The sequence below is a fragment of the Camelina sativa genome, chromosome 11 (genome assembly GCF_030686135.1).
Source record: "Camelina sativa cultivar CO46 ecotype springtype chromosome 11, ASM3068613v1".
NCBI classification, from domain to species: Eukaryota; Viridiplantae; Streptophyta; class Magnoliopsida; order Brassicales; family Brassicaceae; genus Camelina; species Camelina sativa.
The window spans coordinates 48,991,107-49,011,744 of record NC_141890.1 but is presented as its reverse complement, the minus strand read 5'-3'; the positions used below and the strand labels follow the sequence as shown (position 1 = coordinate 49,011,744).

The following is a 20,638-nucleotide window of genomic DNA, read 5'->3' as shown; positions in this document are numbered from 1 at the left end:
CCCAATAAAGAAAAAAATTAATGATATTGTTATGCAATATAAAAATTTATAAGTTGGAGAAACTAAATATAGTTAATTGTTCTAAATTTTTATAAAAAACCAAAAAAACTATTCGGTTTTACGATTTTTAACCAGACCAAACCTAAACCAAATGGTTAATTAAAATAAAAACCAAACGGATTTTTAGATTTAATCATAACCAAACCAAACCATTTATTTCGGTTTGGTTCGGTTTGGTTTTTTGGATTTCGGTTTTTTTGCCTACCCCTAAATAACACGATGATTAATATGATTGATAACAAAAAGATATATCAACAGGACAGTAAGGAAGAACAATTTTTTTTGTGTGATGGTTTTCATATATAGTCATGTCGTTGGGTCTCTACTCTTTCTATTCTTTTAACACTTCTGATCTCCATTTAGTTCCACCAACGATATTCCTTTTCGTCAGATTCATAGTTAAATAAGACTCGAATAATCGAATCCTTTAGATCCACTCATGGTAGAAATTCAAAAGTACTTAAATTAGAGCTCATAAAATGGTTTAGTGGAGTTGCAATGCAATTAATGAAGAATGTGATATGTTCGTAATTATCTTAAGTTATATGTACATTCAGATTAGTTAAAAAAAAAAAAAAATGTACATTCAGATTTCCTTTTTCTTACCTTAGAATAAAGCAATGACATAGTTGGAATAGTAAAATTTGTCAATGGCTAAAAAAGAGGGGTTCTAAAGTGTAACTTTTCTTAACACGCGTTGATAGTGTTATTTTATTCTTAAAGCACTTTTTTTTTTATGAACGAGTCTACTTACTTTTTTTATAAATAGTAGTAATAGTATAATCTCGAGTAATTGTAGTAAGGAATGTCAAATTTTGATGAGGGAAAGAAGAAAGAAAAGGTTGGCTCATGGTTGGTTTAGATCTACGAGCCCTGCCTCTTCCTTACTGTCTTTCTCGTTTCCCCATACCCAATCAAAAAGTTTGTGTTGTTGTTGTTGTTGTAACTCCGATCTCACCAGCTCAAAAATAAATAAGTAATCATGAATGAATGTATGTATGTAGTTGTTGTTTCTAATTTATGACGTGATGTATAAGTGTCGCTTAGTTTATCTTTCAACTTTGTCCGCTTATATATTTTTTTTCCTTTTACAATCCTTTATGAAAAAATATCCTTTATCAGCCTATCATAAAGCAGCTTTCACGTCAAAGATAAAAAAAACAAAGTTGCTTTTTCAAAAAGAGCCAAAAAAACAGAAAGAGGTACACTTAGTTTGGGCCGATGTTAGGCCCAATTATGCTCTAACCGCCTCTCGGACCCATTGGAATTTGCACGATTTATATTACGTTCAGACGATACTCTGCGTTTTGGTATTTTGACCCCTCAACCCCATCGTCACTCATCATTGGTCACACTCACCGGTTCCAGAGTGGTTCTGACACGAGCCGTTTCTCATCGGAAATTTCTTCCACTGAGCTCGTCCCTTTCATCGTTTCTCGGGTTAATCGCTCCGTACTCTAGGTATCTCTTTATCCATCACTCGCCATGAATCTGATAAATGGATTCTGAACGATAAATTTCAAGAACAAACTAAAATTGATTAACACTTGATTGATTGTTTTGTTTTTTTCCATTTTGTTGTGTGTTGTTGATCTAAGAACTTTCACTGTATCGCTGACTTAATCTGTCTTCAATATAGTTGATTCTTGCCTCTAGCAGGATTGTTCATGTTTTTGTTCTGTCTGAATTTTATCCAAACAGTTTGCTCATGATTCTTGTGTGTAAGATAGGATTTGCACTAACAATAAAGTCGTTGGACATTACAGCAGAACCTAGTTGTGTGATTTTACTTCCGATCTGAAACTTGTAAAAATAGTTTGTTTACCCAAAAATAGAAACCAATGGAAAACAAGGAGTGATGAATCAGTTCAAAGACTGTTAAGCAATCTCTTAAAATGGAGACAAAAATAACTAGCTTATTATGTAAAACACCTCTACTTACTCAACCTCCAGATCATATCATTTTGTAACTTAATCACTACACTTAGCAATTTAATCATTTACTCTTTGTTTGCATCAATTACACAATTCATTACATTATGGTTCCAAGCATTGAAGAAACATATGGAACACTCTTATAGCGTCAAATTAATGCAATTAATACATTATTATGGCTCAGGCATTGGAGAGAAAACTTGTTTGTGTTCTGGTGATTGTAGCTCTCTCTGTTCGTGATGATGTTTTTAAGTACGGGTCTATCACTCGTGCGATGTTGCTAGGCACTTTGAGTAACTCATTGCATATGAAAAGTAGAATATGTTACTCACTCATGCATCATGTGACAAGGCTTGTAACTTGTAAACAACTATGTGGCAAGAGCCATTCGGTCACAAGAGTTTCCATTAACATAAATTGTGTAAAAAGCGGGGTGTCGGAAATCGAAACATAATAAGTTACATGAAACCATATCTATGGTATATCTTATGTACGTGTCTATGCTTTTTAAGAAACAAAGCATTAAATGGAGACATAGATAGGAGTCTTGTCGACACTTTTTTTTGTTCGCCCTAGTTGAACTCTCCCAGACACGGAATTCGAGGTAGCCGCTCATCAACAATATGAGCCTCTTCCGATGACAAGTCTCTGGCTCTCCGTCCTGACCAGCGCTTGTTCTTACTTTCTCGAGTCCGGTTACTCGACGATTGTTGGCTCACTTCCGCCGGCTTTTCTGGTTGCCGGCGAGATCTTCTGGAATTCTGCCACCCTTCCCCGGTGTTGGCGAGATCGGCGAGCAAACCGCCAAATCTTCTGTGTGTTCTCTCCATCCATCATGGGACACACTTCTCGCGAAGCTCGTCGGATCCACCGGAGCCACTGGCGTCACCGGACCTACCATACCCATCTTCTTTTCTTGTTCTTCTTGGGGTTCTCTACTCATGTTCTCAGATTGGTTTATGGTCTTTCGACTACAATGAGTTGTCGGAATTGGTAGAGGTTGTTACCGGAGTTCCTGCGTTCGAGCTATCCTTATCTGGTTGTGTCTCCGGCAAGGCTTATGTCTTCCCTTCACCCTCTTCAGTGGTAGATCTTGTCTCGGTTGCAAACCGAAGAACCCTTTCTCCTTCAACCACTATTATCCGTTTAGCTCTAAAACTTACGACCACTCCCCACTCCATCATACTCTCCAGGACCACCATTCGTTTTGTCTCAGTTGGATGCATCATACCTAGCAAGGTTTCACGAGGTGTAACCCTATTTTAGCTGCAAGCTGCTTTCTCACTCAGCGCATTCATGGACTTGCTTTCGGGACGGGTGATTCTGTTCTTGAGTTTCTTCGGCGTGAACATGCCTTTTTCTTGGTTTATTACCAAAGTTCTTTTCCCGACCTCTCAACGTCTTCTAGATTATTACACATAGTGGTTGGAGATGATTGTATACTCAAAGATTTATGGAGGATGCAGCTTCATGTGCTCTCTATGCTTTTCTTATCCGTTATTACCCTTCTTCCGCTCGCTACCAAAGCTGAAGCAGATTTAACTAGTTTGGTGAGCTGTTGTTATCTCAGAGCTCCGCCGTCTCCGCTTGTGATGACGGACTCCTCCTTCCGACTAAGCAGTTTGCCGTTGTCGAGACTTTTCTCTAGCTCAGCCAATTCTCCATCTATCTCGGGTAATCCCTCCGAAGAAACTATTTTGGTTTGCCTCTCGACCTCCTTAGTCGATGATAGTTACACCTCCAAGCAGCACCGCCACCTCATCTTGCTCAGATCTAGTGTGGAGCTGCAACGAAGAAGAAGTTCGTTCACTTTATTTTTGCGTCTAAATAGAGTTGTCAATCCAAGTGGGCTAACACATGACAAATCTCTCATTTTTCACTTAATGGACCTAGGCCCAATAAATATCAAATGCTCCCAATCCAGCCCATGTATCTCTAATCAAGAATCTTTCTCTGGCGAAGTAATGAGTGGATTTGTTTTAGTTTTCATTGCTTTGGCCCTACAATGTTTATCAATGTGTGAAAGAATTTCCTCGTTTTCGGAGGTTATTATTTGTTCTAATGGAAATAGCTCATTTTCCTCATTCTATGAGAGACATTTCACAATAAATTCCTCCTATACGGAGAGATCTTTTGCAAGCTCTAGTAGGTGTTGTTGGCTCTCATGTTTTTCTTCCAGTTCCATTCCCTTGACCACACAATTTCGTCTTGATCCGCGCTTTATGTTATCCACTTGGTTCAGATATTTCCATTTGGTGTGGCAAGGTAGTTTTTACTTGGATCTTTTTTCCGACACTCGATTTTTGGGAATTCGTTCCCAACCTACATGCTGTCTTCCTTTTCAGGGAGCTGAAGATTCATTATCTTTAGTGCGAGTTAGGTTTTTAAAAACCCGTCGGAATCTCTGTATTCCAATGTGGCAAATTGTCGTTTTGCGGCCAATGATTCGGTCTTGGTCAGCTTCCTGTCACTTCATGTGGCCTATCTCCTTAGTGGATCTCACTATCTATTTGGTTTTAATATCTCTTTATCGTAGTCTTAGTATTTATCGTAGCTTTTGCTATTTGTACCCTAGTTGCCTTCAAGCTTGTTATCTCTTTTGCTTTAGCTTGATCCCGGTGTTGTGTATTTGTGTAAGCAACACACTGTGACTTTCTTTCCTCCTGTATAAGTTAGTTGGTTGTATTATGCTCCTCTTAGAGTGGAGTACCAAAAATCTTGTAACTTAATTTAATGGAATGTTTGTTGATAAAAAAAAAAATGGAGACATAGATAGATATGTTGTGTGTGTTTCAGTTTATCGTCTTATCTTTCTTATGAACCCTTCGGATAGGATTAATTAGGAGTATGGATCTGTTTGGGAGACTTGTAGAGATGGCTAGCTGTAAAAACCTGTTTAAGACTAAACAATGTTTAGCTCTGATAAAAAGTGGTAATCTCCTCTCTCTCTCTTTTTGTTGTTGTTGTCAGGTTAAAGCTGGAAAGTGGAACCTTTGGAACTGGTGTCTCAAAATCTTGAAATGATTCTGCAACCTTGTAAGACAATGTGTCATTGTTTTCCCCTGTGACTAAAAAACTAGTGTAACTAATAATATATGAGAGTCTCTTCTTATGTAAAAAGTTTAATGTCTATGTCAAGAGAGACAAAGTTTGGTCAGTTGTACTTTGAAGACAGTGATTTGACACTGGACAATGTAACGACAAGAGAGATCACATATAATTTTTTTTTTTTTTTTAAATAACTTATAAAATTGCTATGTAGGGCAGGAACATTCGATCGACCGGATTAAACCGGGGTCAATTCAGAATTGTGTAATTCATTCACCACTAAACCTTAAAAAGAGAAAACAAAACAGAGTTTTTGTTGTTGTTGGTAATGCTGTAATGTGGTTTCCTAATTCTGTTCCGATTTAAAAAACGAGATTTTCTATTTTAAATGAACTGAATAAATAATAATTCAACTTAAACCAAACTGAAATAATATAATACGCCTAGAATCACGATTTTGTTGCAAAATAGGAAATTGGCACAAAAAAAAAAAAAAGAGAGAGAGTCAAAAGAGCTATTAACAGGGGAAGGCTAAAAAAAACTAAAACCATAACAATCTCTCTTTGTTCTCTCCATGTCACACCTGAAAATAAACAAATTATTATTACAAATTTAAAATTTAAAATAAAATAAAAAAGCTGCCCGATCTGCCCGACTCCTTCCAAAGAAGTTTCCCCTTTTGCCCCGTTTCTCTCTCTTTTAATTTTAATATATATATATATATATATATTTTTAGGGGATTATTTTGATAAAAACATCTCTTCCAGAAGATCGATTTGTGTGTGTGTTTTTTTTTTTTTTGGGGTCTTTTTACGGATTTTTCGTTCTTCTCGTTTGTGGGATCTTCGCGGTTTGGTTGGATCTCTCTCTCTGAGGCGCTATTCAAACAAACAAACAAAAAAAAACCCTAAAGAGGATTTCTTCTTCGAATTCGTAAAGCGGAATTAGGGTTTCTCAATTGATGATGGTGGTGAAGGAAGAATTGTGAAAGAGTTAATTTTTAAATGTTGTTGTTCGAAAGAGAAGAAGAAGATGAGAGAAGGCTATGCATGGGTGGCTTTGTGATGTTGTTGAGAGGAAGAATCATCGTCTTCGGCTTATGTTTAGAGCTCCTTCCCGTTTAATTTCGAGCCTCGACGCTTCTTCGTCTCTCTCTCTTTCTTCTTCCTCTACTTCCTTCTCTAAGGTAATTCTAATCCATAAAGGTTGTTCCTTTATTTTATGCCTTTTGTTGTTTGGTCGTTGTGTTCAATTCAATCGATGAGGGTTAAAATTTGTGGAAATGAGTGATTTTAACCATAAAGGTTGCTCCTTTTTTACCCCCGAGGGCTAAAATTCGTCTGATTTGGGTCTTTCCATTGAAGAATTTGTGGAAATGAGTGATTTTTTTTTTTTGCTGATTGTTTGATCAAAATTTCTGATTTTTATTGATGAGTGTGTTGTGTGGCTGATGTGTGTTTTTGTATGTTGGGTGGGTATATGCAGGACGGACGGAGAATTAGTGTTGGTGACTGTGCACTCTTTAAACCACCACAGGATTGCCCACCTTTCATTGGTTTGATTCGTTTGGTTATTCCTGAGAAAGAAGAAGAAGGCAAGTTTAAGCTGCGTGTGAATTGGCTTTATAGACCCGCTGAATTGAAGCTTGGCAAAGGCATCCTTTTGGAGGCTCAGCCTAACGAAATCTTTTATTCCTTTCACGAGGATGAGATACCGGCTGCTTCCTTACTCCATCCTTGTAAAGTTACCTTTCTTCCTAGAGGCGTTGGATTGCCATCTCGAATCTCTTCCTTTGTGTGTTGGCGAGTTTATGATGTTATGAACGATTGCATTTGGTGGCTCACTGATCAAAACTATATAGATGTGAGATATTTTTACATTACTACCTATTGTTCTCTTTCTGATTTCAGTCTATTTTTTCCTTGGTATTATTAGCTGACACTTTTTTTCTCCTTTTGCAGGAACGGCAACAAGAAGTAGATAAGTTATTGTGTAAGACTCGTTCCGAGGTGCATACCACACTACAGGGTGGTCGTTCTCCTAGGATGAATAGTCCGACAACAACGCAAGTGAAAGCTGGTTCTGATGGCATGGAGAACAATAACTCTTTTTCTTCGCAAGGTAAGGGAAGGAAGAGAGAGCGTCCTGATCAGGGCTCCGAGTCTGTGAAAAGGGAACGTCCCAGTCGGGTTGATGATAGTGGTTCTGGTTTCTTGAGAACAGAAAGCAGTTTGAAATCTGAAATTGCTAAAATTACGGAAAAAGGTGGGCTAGTGGACTCTGAAGGGGTTGAGAGTTTGGTGCAGCTCATGCTGCCTGAGAGGAATGAGAAGAAGATAGATTTGGTTGGCCGATCAATTCTTGCAAGCGTTGTAGCGGCAACAGACAAGTTTGATTGCCTCAGTCGTTTTGTCCAGCTGAGGGGATTGCCTGTTTTTGATGAGTGGCTACAGGAAATTCATAAAGGGAAAATTGGGGATGCGAGCAGTCCCAAAGACAATGATAGATCAGTGGACGATTTTCTCTTGATCTTACTTCGTGCTCTTGATAAGCTACCTGTGAATCTCAATGCTCTCCAGACTTGTAACATTGGAAAGTCTGTTAATCATTTGCGGTCACATAAGAATTCAGAAATTGGGAAAAAGGCAAGGAGCTTGGTTGATACATGGAAGAAACGTGTTGAGGCAGAAATGGATGCAAAGTCTGGATCCAATCAGGGTGCATCTTGGCCTGGAAGACCTCGTCATTCTGAAGCCTCTCATGGAGGTAGACATTCAGGTGTATCCGCTGATGCAACCAAGACTTCATCATCACATCTTCATCCGTCTAAGTCTGTGTCCGTCAAAATACCGTCAGAGAACAGCATGAAGTCTGCAACTACATCTCCAAGTTCTACTAGATCAGCCCCATCACCTGGAACAGGTGTAGCTGTTGTTAATGACGGGCAGCAAAGAAATACTGGGCTGAGCAGGAGTTTCTCATCACAAAGAACTGCACCTGAAAAAACTTGTGAAGTACCGATGGCCGAAGGTTGCAGTAACAAGTTGATCGTGAAGCTGCCTAAACGTGGCCGTAGTCCAGCACAGAGTGTTAGTGGAGGTTCCTTTGAGGATCCTGCAGTGGGTAATAGCAGAGCTCCGTCACCTGTTCCTTCAGAGAAGTATGATCAGTTTGACCGAAACATGAAAGAAATGAATGATACATATCGAGCTAATTTTAGCCCTGATACTAATACCGAGTCTTCGCAGAACAATGATCTTAAAAATCTATCAACAGTTTCAGATGAGATTGCTGGTTCCCCTTCTGTTAATGCTGGTGATGAGCATGGAAAGACTGTTAATGATTCTGGTAAAGTAGCAGGAACTGCCAAACCCACTTCTCCCACGTTGGGAGATGACGCTAAAACTGGGAAAAGGCATTGTGGATCACATAGCTCAATGAATGCGTTGATTGAAAGTTGTGTCAGGGACTCTGAGACAAATGCATGTATGGCTGGTGCGGATGATGTTGGAATGAATCTTCTAGCTACTGTAGCTACTGATGAAATGTCCAAATCCCCTGTCGCATCACCCTCGGTATCCAGGGTTTCAGATTCCAAGATGAATGATAGCTCCATTGCAGAGAATCATACACCACGAATCACAAATTCTTTGGATGGCTTACCTCGCGAACAAGCTGAACCGTTTGCCAAGAATCCCATGATTGATAATGAGCAACATGTCAGTAGTAGTGGACCTAGTGGTGAGCAGTTTGCGGCTTTAGAGAATGTGAATGATTCTAAGCCTGGAGATCTTGATGAGAACTCCGACTCAGAAATCGAAGAATTGCAAAGGTTGGTGGATCAGTGCCTAGAGAGCAATGAAAATTCAGATGATGTTGTTGCTCCAAGTGCTTTGCCCACAACAGCCGTTGGAGAAAACATGTCTGATGATAGTGATAGTGGTGTAGTTAGTAACCTAAAGACTGATTTTACATCAGAGACAGAAAGAGTGGCAGATACAACGAAGAGGACAGGAAACTCTATTGTAAGTGAATGTAAAGCCATTGGCGGAAGTCAAAATGCATATTCTTTGGCTGCTGAGCAACCACACACGAACGTTGTTAGTGATAGTAGGACAGAAGAGAAACCAAAGGTGATATTGAGTTCTGAGCTATCTTACAAAATGGGAGAAGGTGTATCAGATATTTCAGAGGTTGTCAAGGATATGGGTACTGCAAATGTTGATAGAAAAGTGTCTGATAATGATTGTGGGGTTGTTGACGACCAAAAGGCTGATATTACATCAGTGGCAAATCGCATTTCAGATACAGCTGAAATGGTGGAAACCTCTGAGTCAGCTGAATGTAAAGCTGTCGACTTATGTCCTAAAGTAGATTCTCTGGCTGTTGCCACTACTCCTTCGGATGTCTTAGGTGAGAACAAGAAAGAACAGAAACCCCAGGTAGTGTTGAGTTCTGATATACCAGTCTCTTCTGGGTTCTCCAGGGGGATGGCTGCATACGTTGATAGATTGGTAACTGAAAAGATCAATGAGATGGGGGTTAATCATATTAACCAATCAGATATAAAGAAGAACAATCGTGTGACAGCTCGTCTGGACTCATCTGAAACTAACAGTGAAGTTGAGCATGTAGTGGCGTCTCAAAAGAGTATTGAAGTAGATAAACGGTGCAGTGCGGCGTTGGATCAGCAAGTAGTCTCACCTAAAATTGCAGAAGATAGTCGGAGACCAAATGGGTCTAGAATGAGTGGAGCTGACGGAGATGAAGCGGAGGAATGTACATCTGTTGCCACAGATGTTCCTTCAGTTTCAGCAAGGTCAGAGATGGAAGTCAGAGTTGAATTTGACCTAAATGAAGGTTTCGATGGGGATGATACACGAAATGGGAATATAAATAGTTTCTCTGGATCTGTGTCTATGACGCCTGTTCCTTTACAACCCAGTCGACTTCCTGCGTCCATTACTGTTGCTGCTGCTGCAAAGGGTGCGTTTGTTCCTCGTGACGATTTATTGAGAAACAAAGCAACTGTTGGCTGGAGAGGATCTGCTGCCACTAGTGCCTTCAGGCCAGCGGAGCCAAGAAAAGTGCAGGAGGTGGTGCCATTAGGCTTGAATAATGTGTCTTCGACTGATGCCTCTACAACTGCTGGCAAGCAAACGAAGATATTCTTAGACTTTGACCTAAATGTACCTGATGAGAGAGTTCTTGAAGATCTGGCTTCCCAAAGATCTACCAACCCCACAAATTCCTCTGGTGGGCTGGATCTTGATCTAAATAAACTTGATGATCCAACTGATATGAATAATTACACAATAAGCAGTGATCGTCAGGTAGACTCATCTTTTAAGCAGGCAAACTTATCTTCTGGTGGTCGTAGAGATTTTGATTTAAACGATGGACCCGCTGTTGATGAGTTGAACGTGGAGTCATCTATTGCTTTTTCTCAACAGTCCCGAAGTGGCTTGACATCACAGCCAATGATCTCTGGAATAAGAATGCATAGTGATAACATGGCAGCTGGCTTCTCCTCTTGGTTTCCTGCTGCTAACAATTATTCAGCAATGGGCATTCCTCAAGTCTTGCCTGAACGAGGTGATCAGCCTTATCCAGTTATTACCAGCAATGGACCGCAGAGGATGGTGGGTCCAACATCCGGAGTTTCCTCATTTACACCTGAAATGTTTAGAGGCCCAGTTTTGCTATCTTCTCCGGCAGTTTCATTTCCGCCCACAGCGTTTCAGTATCCCGGGTTTCCTTTTGGAACTAGTTTTCCTCTAGCCTCAGCAAATTTTTCAGGTGCTTCAACACCATACATGGACTCTTCATCAAGTGGCAGGCTTTGTTTCCCTCCTGTCAACTCTCAAATATTGGGTCCAGGAGTTGCCATCCCGTCTAATTATCCAAGGCCTTATGTCGTAAACCTCCCAAATGGTAGTAGCAATGGTGGAGTGTCAGATAACAACAGTGCCCAGTGGTTTAGATCAGGTCTTGACTTAAATTCCGGGCCAGGAGGGCATGAAACTGATGGGAGAGATGAAGCAACACTAGTGCAAAGGCAATTACCTTTGAAAGATGATCAAGCAAGAATGTATCAAATGTCAGGTGGTTCTCTCAAGAGGAAGGAAACAGACGGTGGATGGGATGGATATAAGCAATCCTCATGGCAATAACAAACCTCAGAATCTCTTTGTAGGCTACCGCACTAAGCATGTAAGCGTCTTGAAATATATTTCTCACCTCCTCTCTTCTTTGACGTTTTAGAAAAGTTATTATTTATTTCTCCAGCTCTCTCTTCTTTGACGTTTTAGAAAAGATATTATTTATTTCTCCAGCTCTCTCTTCTTTGACGTTTTAGAAAAGATATTATTTATTTCTCCAGCTCTCTCTATCTGACTTTGTGTTTCATATTCCTCTTTGTTTGGTTAGTTAATTTGGAGATAAAAGCAGATGCAACTGCCACAAAGTGTTCGTCTATCGGGCTGGTGAAGACGACATTGGACCGTTTTGTTCATATAATCTTGAGCAACCAGCTTCTTAGACAAAATCTGACCCCCTACGTCTTACCATCATCATGTAGATACCTCCAACAGTTTCGGATTTTCACAGGCGTGGCGTGAAAAACTCTCAGTGAAACCAAGACCATCATCATCACTTTGTTTATTTGCTCTCTATCCCCCATACAGAGAGATTTGAGAGTTTTTACAGGTGAACTTTTTTAAAAAACAACACACTTGTTGTGTCACTCTTTGGCTCGTCTTCTCTAACATCTATATGTTTCCAGTCCAAAAAAGGCAAGAAAAAGATAGTTTAGCTTATGTAATTTTTTTAAAACAGTTATGCTGTAAAAAAAAGAAGGAAATGGTGATGGTCTTAAAAGCATAATGGGTATGAGGTTGAGAGATAAATCTTGCCATGGTTTGTATTATGAAGTCAGCATCTATCAATGCCTCCTCCATTGTAGATTATTATTATTATTATTCTACTTGTGCTAGTTATGGTTGAAGAAGTGATCTATATCTTTCTCTCTTGCATCGAAATCGCTAATATATTGCAATAACAGGTCTAGAACCGTTAAACAATTTGGTGTCTGTATATTGCAATATGAGGATCAAGTGATTTAATGTCCAAAAACTTTTTTAAGACGATCAAATTGGATAGATATATTTTGTCATAAACATAATCAAATCTGAACCGAATTAAATTGTTTAAAAGCAAACCGAACCAACAAAATCTTTCTTAATTGAAATGTAATGAGGAAAGAGAGAAAAGCCTCCAAAAGAAAAAGGAAAAAAAAATCATCGTTCCCCTATCTTGTCAATCTTGTTCCCCAAGACAACGAACTTGAATTTATAGGCTTTTGGATTAGCCTAAGAATTACAAAAATAAATAAAATAAGAAAGATCACTTTAATAACCAATATTCAAAAATAATATAGAATGCATGGTGTGAGAGGCTTTATACCAAGACAAAGAACTCTTCAATATGCTTAGTGAGATTCTCAAACGATTGCCTGTTGTAGACATCGTAGACGAGAACACAACAAGCCACGTGATCATATCCAGGAATACACAGCCAACACTCATTACCAACTATTATCTACATGAAAACAAACTAGGTTATTCTTATTGCATATTTCGTGAAACAAGCATTAGTTAACAGTTAGTAAAAAAAAAACACATTCCAGAAAACAAAAGATATAAAAAGTCATCAAAACTATAAGAAAAAATTGAGAGTAGAATGCATGTAAAACTCTGTTACCTCCAAATTCCACTTTCGATTATCAATCCAGATTTGTTTTTCATACTCTTGATTTTGCCGTCCATTCGCATCCCCAGGGTTATCATGGAGAAACTTCGTTACCAATGATGTTTTAGCAACCCTGACCAAATCAAACAAACAATTCAATTAAGACGACATAGACATATGAAAAACTACAATATATATATCAAAGAGAAAAGAAATAGATCGAAAGGGCGGATAAAATACCATTTGTCATCAACTATGAAAACCTGTAGACTCATGATTGTAGTAGTTTTCGGCGTTGGAACTAAGCTGAGACGATGACGAACAATTTCAGCGACGTTGGTGAAGATTCACTGGATCTGGGATCTCTTTCAAGAAAGCAGAAATTATTTTGCTGGATGCACATTTTCTGTACACTTGTAGCAGCAGTAGTAGTAGAAATCTAGACAGCCAATTTAGTTTATCAATCTCTCATATATAAATCATGTTTGAACTATTTTAAAGAACTAATTAACACCTCTTATGTGAAAACAATTTTTTTTTTGTCATTTATGTCACGCCGGCCACAACGAGATTGGTTTTACTATATATATTTAAAAATAAAATCAAAGAGTGCCATGTTTATGCCAAATATTAAATTTCATCTGTTTATATTTAATGGTAAGAAAACTGAGTAAAGTAACTAACAAGCTGAAATAATTTATTAGTTCTATCTTTTTTTATCTGTTTTGAACAAGATGTTTACTAAATAAGAAATTAATATATATATTTAATAAATAAGAAATTAGCTAGGTTTATTAAAAATTTGAATACCTAACCTGAACTTAACAGAATCCAAGACTTGCTTATAATGAAGACAATTTCTCTCACAGTTCTAAGTGAAGAAGTAGTAGTAGATCTAAGAGAGCTGCTCTCAAGAAGAGAATGGGAGCACGAAGCAGGAGAGGGAAAAGATCTACTTCCTGAGAAAACAAAACATCATCTTCAAGAATCCTAAGTTCTTTATAATGAGCAGCTGTTAAAAGGAGCAAAGATCGCCAAAAAGATTAGAGGTATTTAGAAGATCTTAGCAACAAGCTAGAGAAAAAGATTCCAGATCTAAATATATGAAAGAAGGTGAGATGCAATGGTGAGTCGTGCTTGAGAGCAACATATACTATGCATTTGACACATTACATGAATACAAAGTACTTACCTTACACTTGTCTTCTCTTACGACCACACCCTTCAAATTCTTCTCATCTCTCGGCCGGTGAGAGTGTGATTTTGAGATTAATTCTCTAAAGACAAACACAATAAATGAGCTGTTAAGTTATGGGCAAGAATACATGTTGGTTGGTGGAAGGAAATTAAATCATCTTGTCAAACCACTTGTTTCCTATTTACTTGAACATGTGTTTGCATTCTTCATTGCCCAAAAAAAAAAAAAGTGTTTGCATTCTTTGGTTTTTTTTGTTTGTAAAATTAATGTTGTATTAATTAATTATATTATAATTATGCAACTTTCAATGACTAGTAACAACACTTCATCACTAGTAACTAGTAAGTAGTAGCAGCCTCACAATATTAATTTGTAATTATATTGTACATTTAAAATTGGTGATCATGAGTTATTAATTATATTAATATATTGTACAGAGGATATAAAACATATCAAATCTTCTAAAATAATTCAAATGAAATATTGTGGATTTTGAAAATTAGCCATTAACAGGATTTGACAAATATCAAATTATCAATCTGAGATTTTGACATGTGTAAAAGTTAATTTGAATATTAAAAAGATAATTCATATCTTATAACAATATTTTGACATATGTAAAAGTTAATTTGAATATTAAAAAGAAAATAATTAATATTTTCTAATAATATGTATTTATCTACATAAGAAAATTCTATTCCAAATACAAAAGGGAATATTTACCTAATGCAGCAAGGAAAGAGGGATTACTATAAATATGTATATTAAGACTTACAAAGTATTCAGAAAAAAACAAAAACTTAATATGAACACCAAAGAGACAAATCCAGAATATGAGAAACCTGAAAACCTTCCCAGCCAAAAAAAATTGAGGTATTGTGAAAGATGAGCAAATTGCTATGATAGAGAAGAAAATTACAGATGAACTTCATATACGGTTGGATCTAACTATGCTTCAGACATAGATAGACAAATAGAGTCATCATCAAATACTATAGTCCAATAAGCTTTTTAGCTAATGTGAATGATTCTAAGCATGGAAATCATTTAATGAAAATATGTAATCACTCTCTTCTTTGACGGTTTTGTATATGATCTTCTGTTTCTCTCCATATAAAATATTTGGAGAGAAAAGCAGATGCGACTGCCACAAAAGGGTTTCGTTCATCGGGCTTGTGAAGACTACAATGGACCGTTTTGTCCAGAGAGAAAAACTTGTCATGGTTTGTATTATATAGTCAGCATCTATTACTCACTCTTTTGCAGATTACTCTATTCTCTACTTACGCTACTAATGAGTGAACAAGTGGATCACATTTTCTATCTTTTATTATCTGTTGCATCAAAATGACTAATATATTGCAATAACAGGTTTGAAACAAATAAACATACTTGAGTTCATCATAGTAAACTCTCTACCCACTCTGTATCACTCTCTCTTTCTGAACTCAAGGTAACTATTGATTGATTAGAGGCTAATAATCTCTTACATGATTCAATCTCTATATATATAAGTCTCCCATTTATCACACAATCTCAAAAGTGGAGTTTAATATCATCAGACTTGAGTTGGGTTATCATCATTAATGCCGAGTCACTATCCTCCCACACAGAACGTTTCTGCACAAGAAAATAAAAAACAAAGAGAAATCAGTATCCTTGGGATTCTAACTGCAGAGTTTGTGACAAGATTTCGATTTATATGTTACTCACGATAAACAGCCGTGACTCGTCTTTTGCTTCTTCTTCTTCTTCGTCTTCTCCTTTTGTTTGACCAGCGGTTTGATCACTTCCTTTATCGCGGAATCAAAAACTGCTTTCACATTCTGCAAAAGGCTCTGTTAATTCTGAAGAAAAGAACTGCCTAATAATACTATTTGAAGGGCAATTCAACGAAAGGGATATGTACCTGTTGAGTTTTTGAGCTACATTCAATGTAATATGTCGCGCCAATTAGCTTACGCAGTTCCTCTCCCTATCACATAGTAAAGCTTAATTTAATACCATCAAACCATAAAATGGAATCCACATGAAATCTACGGCAAAAAAAAAAAGGCTATAAAACCAAACCTGTGCAGTAGTTACAGGGGATAGTCCAGGATGATCAGCCAAATAATGCTTATCTTCACGGAGATCTACACCGATGTTGTAAGAATCATTAACTATGTTATGTATCTAAACGTTTTAGAGGAATCTGTTGGTAAACTAAATGCTCATCGGTTTCTTACCTAATTTGGTACCGACAAGGACTAGGGGAACTCCTGGAGCAAAGTGTTGGAGTTCAGGGATCCACTGACTCAAAAAGAACAGTCATATAACATCAGAAACGATTCAATACTACTGATATTTCAGCGTCTTTATCTCGCTCGTTCGTTCGTTTTCAACATAAGAGAAAAGGAGGATGGATCCATTATTCCAATAATACAAACCTTTTTAAAAACATTCTCGTAGCTAGCTCGGCTGACTAATGAGAAAGACAAGACGAAAACATCTGCTCCTCTGTAACTTAAAGGCCTTAATCTGTTATAGTCTTCTTGTCCTGCAAACAAAGGAAATATATGTAAACTCAAAAAAGACAAATCCCCTCAAAACATAAAATGGATTTCGCCTATCCAACAACAATAAACCAAAATCAAAGAACTTGACCAATAATAACGCCTATTCTAAACCACTAAAGGATCCAACAATCAACCAAATCAAAGAACTTAACTAATAGTAACGTTCCAAAAAGAATTCAAGACAGTTCTTTCTCAGAATTGGAAATATGAATTGGGGAAAGAGTGTTCATTACCAGCAGTGTCCCATAGGCCTAAATTCACAGTGGTGCCTTCAACTACAACATTTGCACTAAAGTTGTCAAAAACTGTTGGTATGTAGTCCTGTCAAAGAACAATTCATCAAATCAATCCACAGTATCAAACCAACGAGAGGGTAACATATGTACATATTATAATAATATCATGAAGAAAAAGTCTGACTAAATCCAGAGGGGATATTAAGAGAAAGAAATAACATAAAGCTGGACTATAGTCTATACACAAAAGCTGCAAACCCCCCCCCCCCCCCCCCCCCCCGGATGATAAAAAAATTGGAAATTTGAGCTAAATCTGAGAAACCCAGACCAAAATCTTAGAGAGAAAGAAAGGTTATTTTATAAGGACAAAAAAAAAAAAAACTTACAGTAGGGAATTTATTGCTGGTGTAGCAGATGAGCATACAGGTTTTACCAACGGCACCATCACCAACAGTCACACATTTGATGAACTTTGAAGCACTTGAAGCCATTTTGATTGATTGATCTCAAACAAACATGAGAGAAAGCCAAAAACAACTAAAAAGAAAGAAAGAAAGAAACTAAAAAAACAAATAGAGAGAGAGAGAGAGAGAGAGAGAGAGAGAGAGAGAGAGATAAATGAAGTGATTTACTTAAAGAGAGGAGTAAAAAAAATGAATTAAGCCCCCACAATAGAAGAACATAGATGAATGTAGGGTTTGTTTGTTTGTTGCACAAATTTATTATGCCTTTTCTTATTTTACTTTATTTTCTCTGTTCCTTTTTTCCAAATTTTTTTTATTTTTTCTTCTGGTTGCTCTTTTCAATATTTCCAATTATAAAAAGAAATTTGTATCTTGGTATTTGGTATTTGGTAGTTTGTTTCTTTGGTTTGAACTTGAAGATAGATAGATAGATAGAGATGGAGCGGTGACACTCACATGATCCATCTTCCCTCTCTTTCCTTTTTTCCAAATTCTTACTTCATTTATTACTACTACTACTACTACTACTCTCCTAACCACAGCAATATTTGTAGTGTTGGAATTTGTTTAACCAAATTAATGGTGATTCAATCTTTACTTTTAGTTACTTGTGTTTATTATTACATTGAGAAATTGAAATGATGTGTTGTATTATGATACGGCTTTACGAATCGAATACTATTAATGATACATATAGTCATGTTGAACCACACCAACACAGTGACAAGTCAAGATGGGTTATAGCTATACCATATATGCATACATTAACATGTACTGTCGAATACATGTTTCGCTATTTTTGTTTTATTTTCTATCCAGATTGTAACTACAAAGTGTAAAACTGATTCTAAAAATTGTAATTTTTGTTTTAGGATATTATTAGACCTCGTATTATTACTTGGATAAATTGGCTTTTTACGTGGACCTACATTTAGAAAAAAAAAAAAAAAAAACTTATCATCTAATTCACTCGATAATGTAAATTTGGCCAACAAGAGTTTCGTTGGCAACAACCAGCAATAAAAATTCCCAAGATTCACAAAGTATCATATCAACTTTTAGTACTGTTATTAAAAAATTGAATACCCTTACCAAATAGTTCCTTTTTGTTTATAATTATTTGATAGTCCTGGTTTAGAAAGTAAAAAAGTGCGCGTAATAATATTTTGACATTTGTTTAAACAATTGAGTTGTAGGTGGATGTTGGAGCTAAACTTTGTGTGGACTTCTACCAAAAGCCGTAGATAAAATGATTAAACACATACATATTAGTTCTATAATTAGATAAGTTAATAATTATTGGAGTAATACCTACGGCTATATCGACGGCGACTCAACCACCATATAAATATGAGAATGCAAAAGTATGTTATATTAGAGAGGTGCTCACAAGGAGGACCACGGGGACAAATTGCTATCTATTCCAAAGCTGTAGCCCTATTCATTTAGGTTTCTTTTGCAAGTTATTCCCACTAAGAACATCCATATATATATATATATATATATTAAAAAGTAGTTGGTTAATAATACGATTGGAATAACCAAACGAAAGTAGTTATCATTAAGTCAAGTTCAAGTACATGTATGTATAAGTGAATTCATAACTTTGGTCTCTAAGGGAGATTAGTAGAGAGAGATAGTATATAACTAGAGTCTAGAGCATATGTAGTGCTGTTGGAAAGGATAACGTCATTGAAAAGAAACAAGAACAAAACGATAGATATACATATACGTTTCCGCAAAGTAATCCAAACAAATAATTTGGCATTGATGATTGCGGGTCAAAGCAAAACATGAGAAAGATGGTGAACTGAATGAATGGATTTGAATGGGGTTAACGTTGAAACTTGAAACGCCATTCTTAAAGGATTAACAACTAGTATATAAAAATTTATTTATAGTTTTCTGAAAATAATAAAACTTTATAAATAAATAAAAAGCTAATGCAACGGGCCCGAACACTCAATATATGGGCCGCATCCGAAACGACTCGACCCCTGCGTGATAAAAGTCCATTGCCAGGTCCAACGTGTTTCCCCTCTTGTTCCTATCGGTCATGATTTGCTGTTATGTTAATTTTGATCTTGTAGTCAGTATCGTATCTTATATTTTAGGGAATATAACGCTCAACAATTAACATTTTTTTGCTTATTTCTTCTCCTTAATTAATCCACCATATATATTCACAATCCACCAAGAAGGACGTCGAATTTAATGATTTCAATTTAATAACTAATCTTTTGAAACACATAAATTTTTGTTGGAGTTGGACTAAAAAAAATATAAATATAGAATAGAAAAATACAGAATTCATGTCAAGGAACAAATATATATACATAATTGATGAAATCATATGATTAACTTAATCATTACTTCCACATATGCTATACAGCTAACTTACATAATTATATTAGTCACAACCCCTTTTTTGATATCCCAAAAAACAGAAACAAAAATATTGCTTCTCTTGCAAGAAACAGAAATTTCCGTTCATAAAATAAATAAATCAAAGTGGGGAAAAAATTATAATAATAATTGGAAGTTGATAGTCTTTTAATTTATATAAACAGAATTAAAAATTAAAAATAATAACAAGGAAACGCGACAGACCCCCAAAAAAAAGATGTAAACCAGTCAACCCATTTTGACAGCCTTTTTAGCCGCCGCCGCCAGAAACGCACGCAAAACGCGTTTCACACACGCGCCCCACTAACTTTCAATTATCTCATCACGCGGAGGCGTCAACGCAGGCAAAGACGGCGGAGAATTCGCCGGAGGAGCTTTACCTGAGTAAACAGGAACAGAAGCGAATCGAGTGGAGAAGCTACGCATCCCACCCAATCCGACGTACTCGTCCTCGTCCTCGTCTCCGTCGAAGTTCAAAGAGTAACTCAAAGGATCGTATTGAAACTTCTCGCTTGCGTCCCAATCGCGTCCGCGTCTTGGATCGCGATTGAATCTTCGTATGAAAGTCTTCCAACGTGGACCAGCTGCGATTTCAGACCACTCTCGGATCTTCAAGCTTGCTCGGATCCACCACCGTGGCTCGTCACCGCCGCTGTGACTGTGAGTATTGTCATCGACGGTTCGAATTCTTCCCCAGGAAGAGTATCCAACGGCGTTGGAGCTTCTTGATCGGAAGCTGGGGAAACAAGAGCAGCAAAGTCGATCGTACCGGGTATCTGGATCCCGGGTTGGATCCGATTGCGCAACTTCCATAGAGGGAGATTTTTTTTTTTTTTTTTTTGGGTCAAACAATAGAGAGAAATGTTTTAGCCTCTGTAAATGAATATGATTGGCTCTGTCTCTGTTTATATACTATACACTTGTTAAAAAAAAAAAAAAAAAAAAGAACATTTATTACGTTATATAGATTTCTTTTTGTTAATT

At 37.0% G+C, this 20,638-nt stretch overlaps 4 protein-coding genes and 1 long non-coding RNA gene across 7 annotated transcripts; 2 read left to right on the top strand and 3 right to left on the bottom strand.

Moving 5' to 3' along the window:
* Positions 1 to 1,364: 1,364 nt before the first annotated feature.
* Positions 1,365 to 5,246, top strand: LOC104726890 (uncharacterized). The gene is made up of 2 exons (XR_002034202.2): positions 1,365 to 1,521; positions 4,966 to 5,246. It is a non-coding gene; the product is annotated as an uncharacterized LOC104726890 (long non-coding RNA).
* A 525-nt stretch (positions 5,247 to 5,771) lies between these two features.
* On the top strand, positions 5,772 to 11,951 carry LOC104726889 (uncharacterized). Its single transcript, XM_087473599.1, has 4 exons — positions 5,772 to 6,229; positions 6,529 to 6,906; positions 7,005 to 11,256; positions 11,473 to 11,951. The coding sequence occupies exons 1-3, from the start codon at positions 6,089 to 6,091 to the stop codon at positions 11,214 to 11,216; spliced, it is 4,731 nt and encodes a 1,576-aa protein (XP_087329725.1). The 5' UTR covers positions 5,772 to 6,088; the 3' UTR covers positions 11,217 to 11,256; positions 11,473 to 11,951.
* Positions 11,952 to 12,109: 158 nt separating this feature from the next.
* Positions 12,110 to 14,169, bottom strand: LOC104726888 (uncharacterized). Of its 3 annotated transcripts, none has more exons than XM_010445845.3 (6): positions 13,985 to 14,169; positions 13,608 to 13,751; positions 13,033 to 13,231; positions 12,805 to 12,925; positions 12,508 to 12,642; positions 12,110 to 12,413 (listed from the first exon to the last, which is right to left on the bottom strand). In XM_010445845.3, the coding sequence occupies exons 3-6, from the start codon at positions 13,065 to 13,067 to the stop codon at positions 12,342 to 12,344; spliced, it is 363 nt and encodes a 120-aa protein (XP_010444147.1). In that variant the 5' UTR covers positions 13,068 to 13,231; positions 13,608 to 13,751; positions 13,985 to 14,169; the 3' UTR covers positions 12,110 to 12,341. The 3 variants fall into 3 exon arrangements, with proteins under 3 accessions (XP_010444147.1, XP_010444145.1, XP_010444148.1); XM_010445843.3 differs by having other exon boundaries at positions 13,608 to 13,804; positions 13,985 to 14,109; XM_010445846.3 differs by lacking the exon at positions 13,608 to 13,751 and having other exon boundaries at positions 13,985 to 14,109.
* A 1,158-nt stretch (positions 14,170 to 15,327) lies between these two features.
* Positions 15,328 to 17,617, bottom strand: LOC104726887 (rac-like GTP-binding protein ARAC10). The gene is made up of 8 exons (XM_010445840.3): positions 17,171 to 17,617; positions 16,782 to 16,869; positions 16,420 to 16,529; positions 16,219 to 16,282; positions 16,061 to 16,125; positions 15,900 to 15,965; positions 15,704 to 15,816; positions 15,328 to 15,610 (listed from the first exon to the last, which is right to left on the bottom strand). The coding sequence occupies exons 1-8, from the start codon at positions 17,273 to 17,275 to the stop codon at positions 15,574 to 15,576; spliced, it is 648 nt and encodes a 215-aa protein (XP_010444142.1). The 5' UTR covers positions 17,276 to 17,617; the 3' UTR covers positions 15,328 to 15,573.
* A 2,143-nt stretch (positions 17,618 to 19,760) lies between these two features.
* On the bottom strand, positions 19,761 to 20,565 carry LOC104726886 (uncharacterized). Its single transcript, XM_010445839.3, has one exon. The coding sequence runs from the start codon at positions 20,465 to 20,467 to the stop codon at positions 19,958 to 19,960; it is 510 nt and encodes a 169-aa protein (XP_010444141.2). The 5' UTR covers positions 20,468 to 20,565; the 3' UTR covers positions 19,761 to 19,957.
* Positions 20,566 to 20,638: the final 73 nt, after the last annotated feature.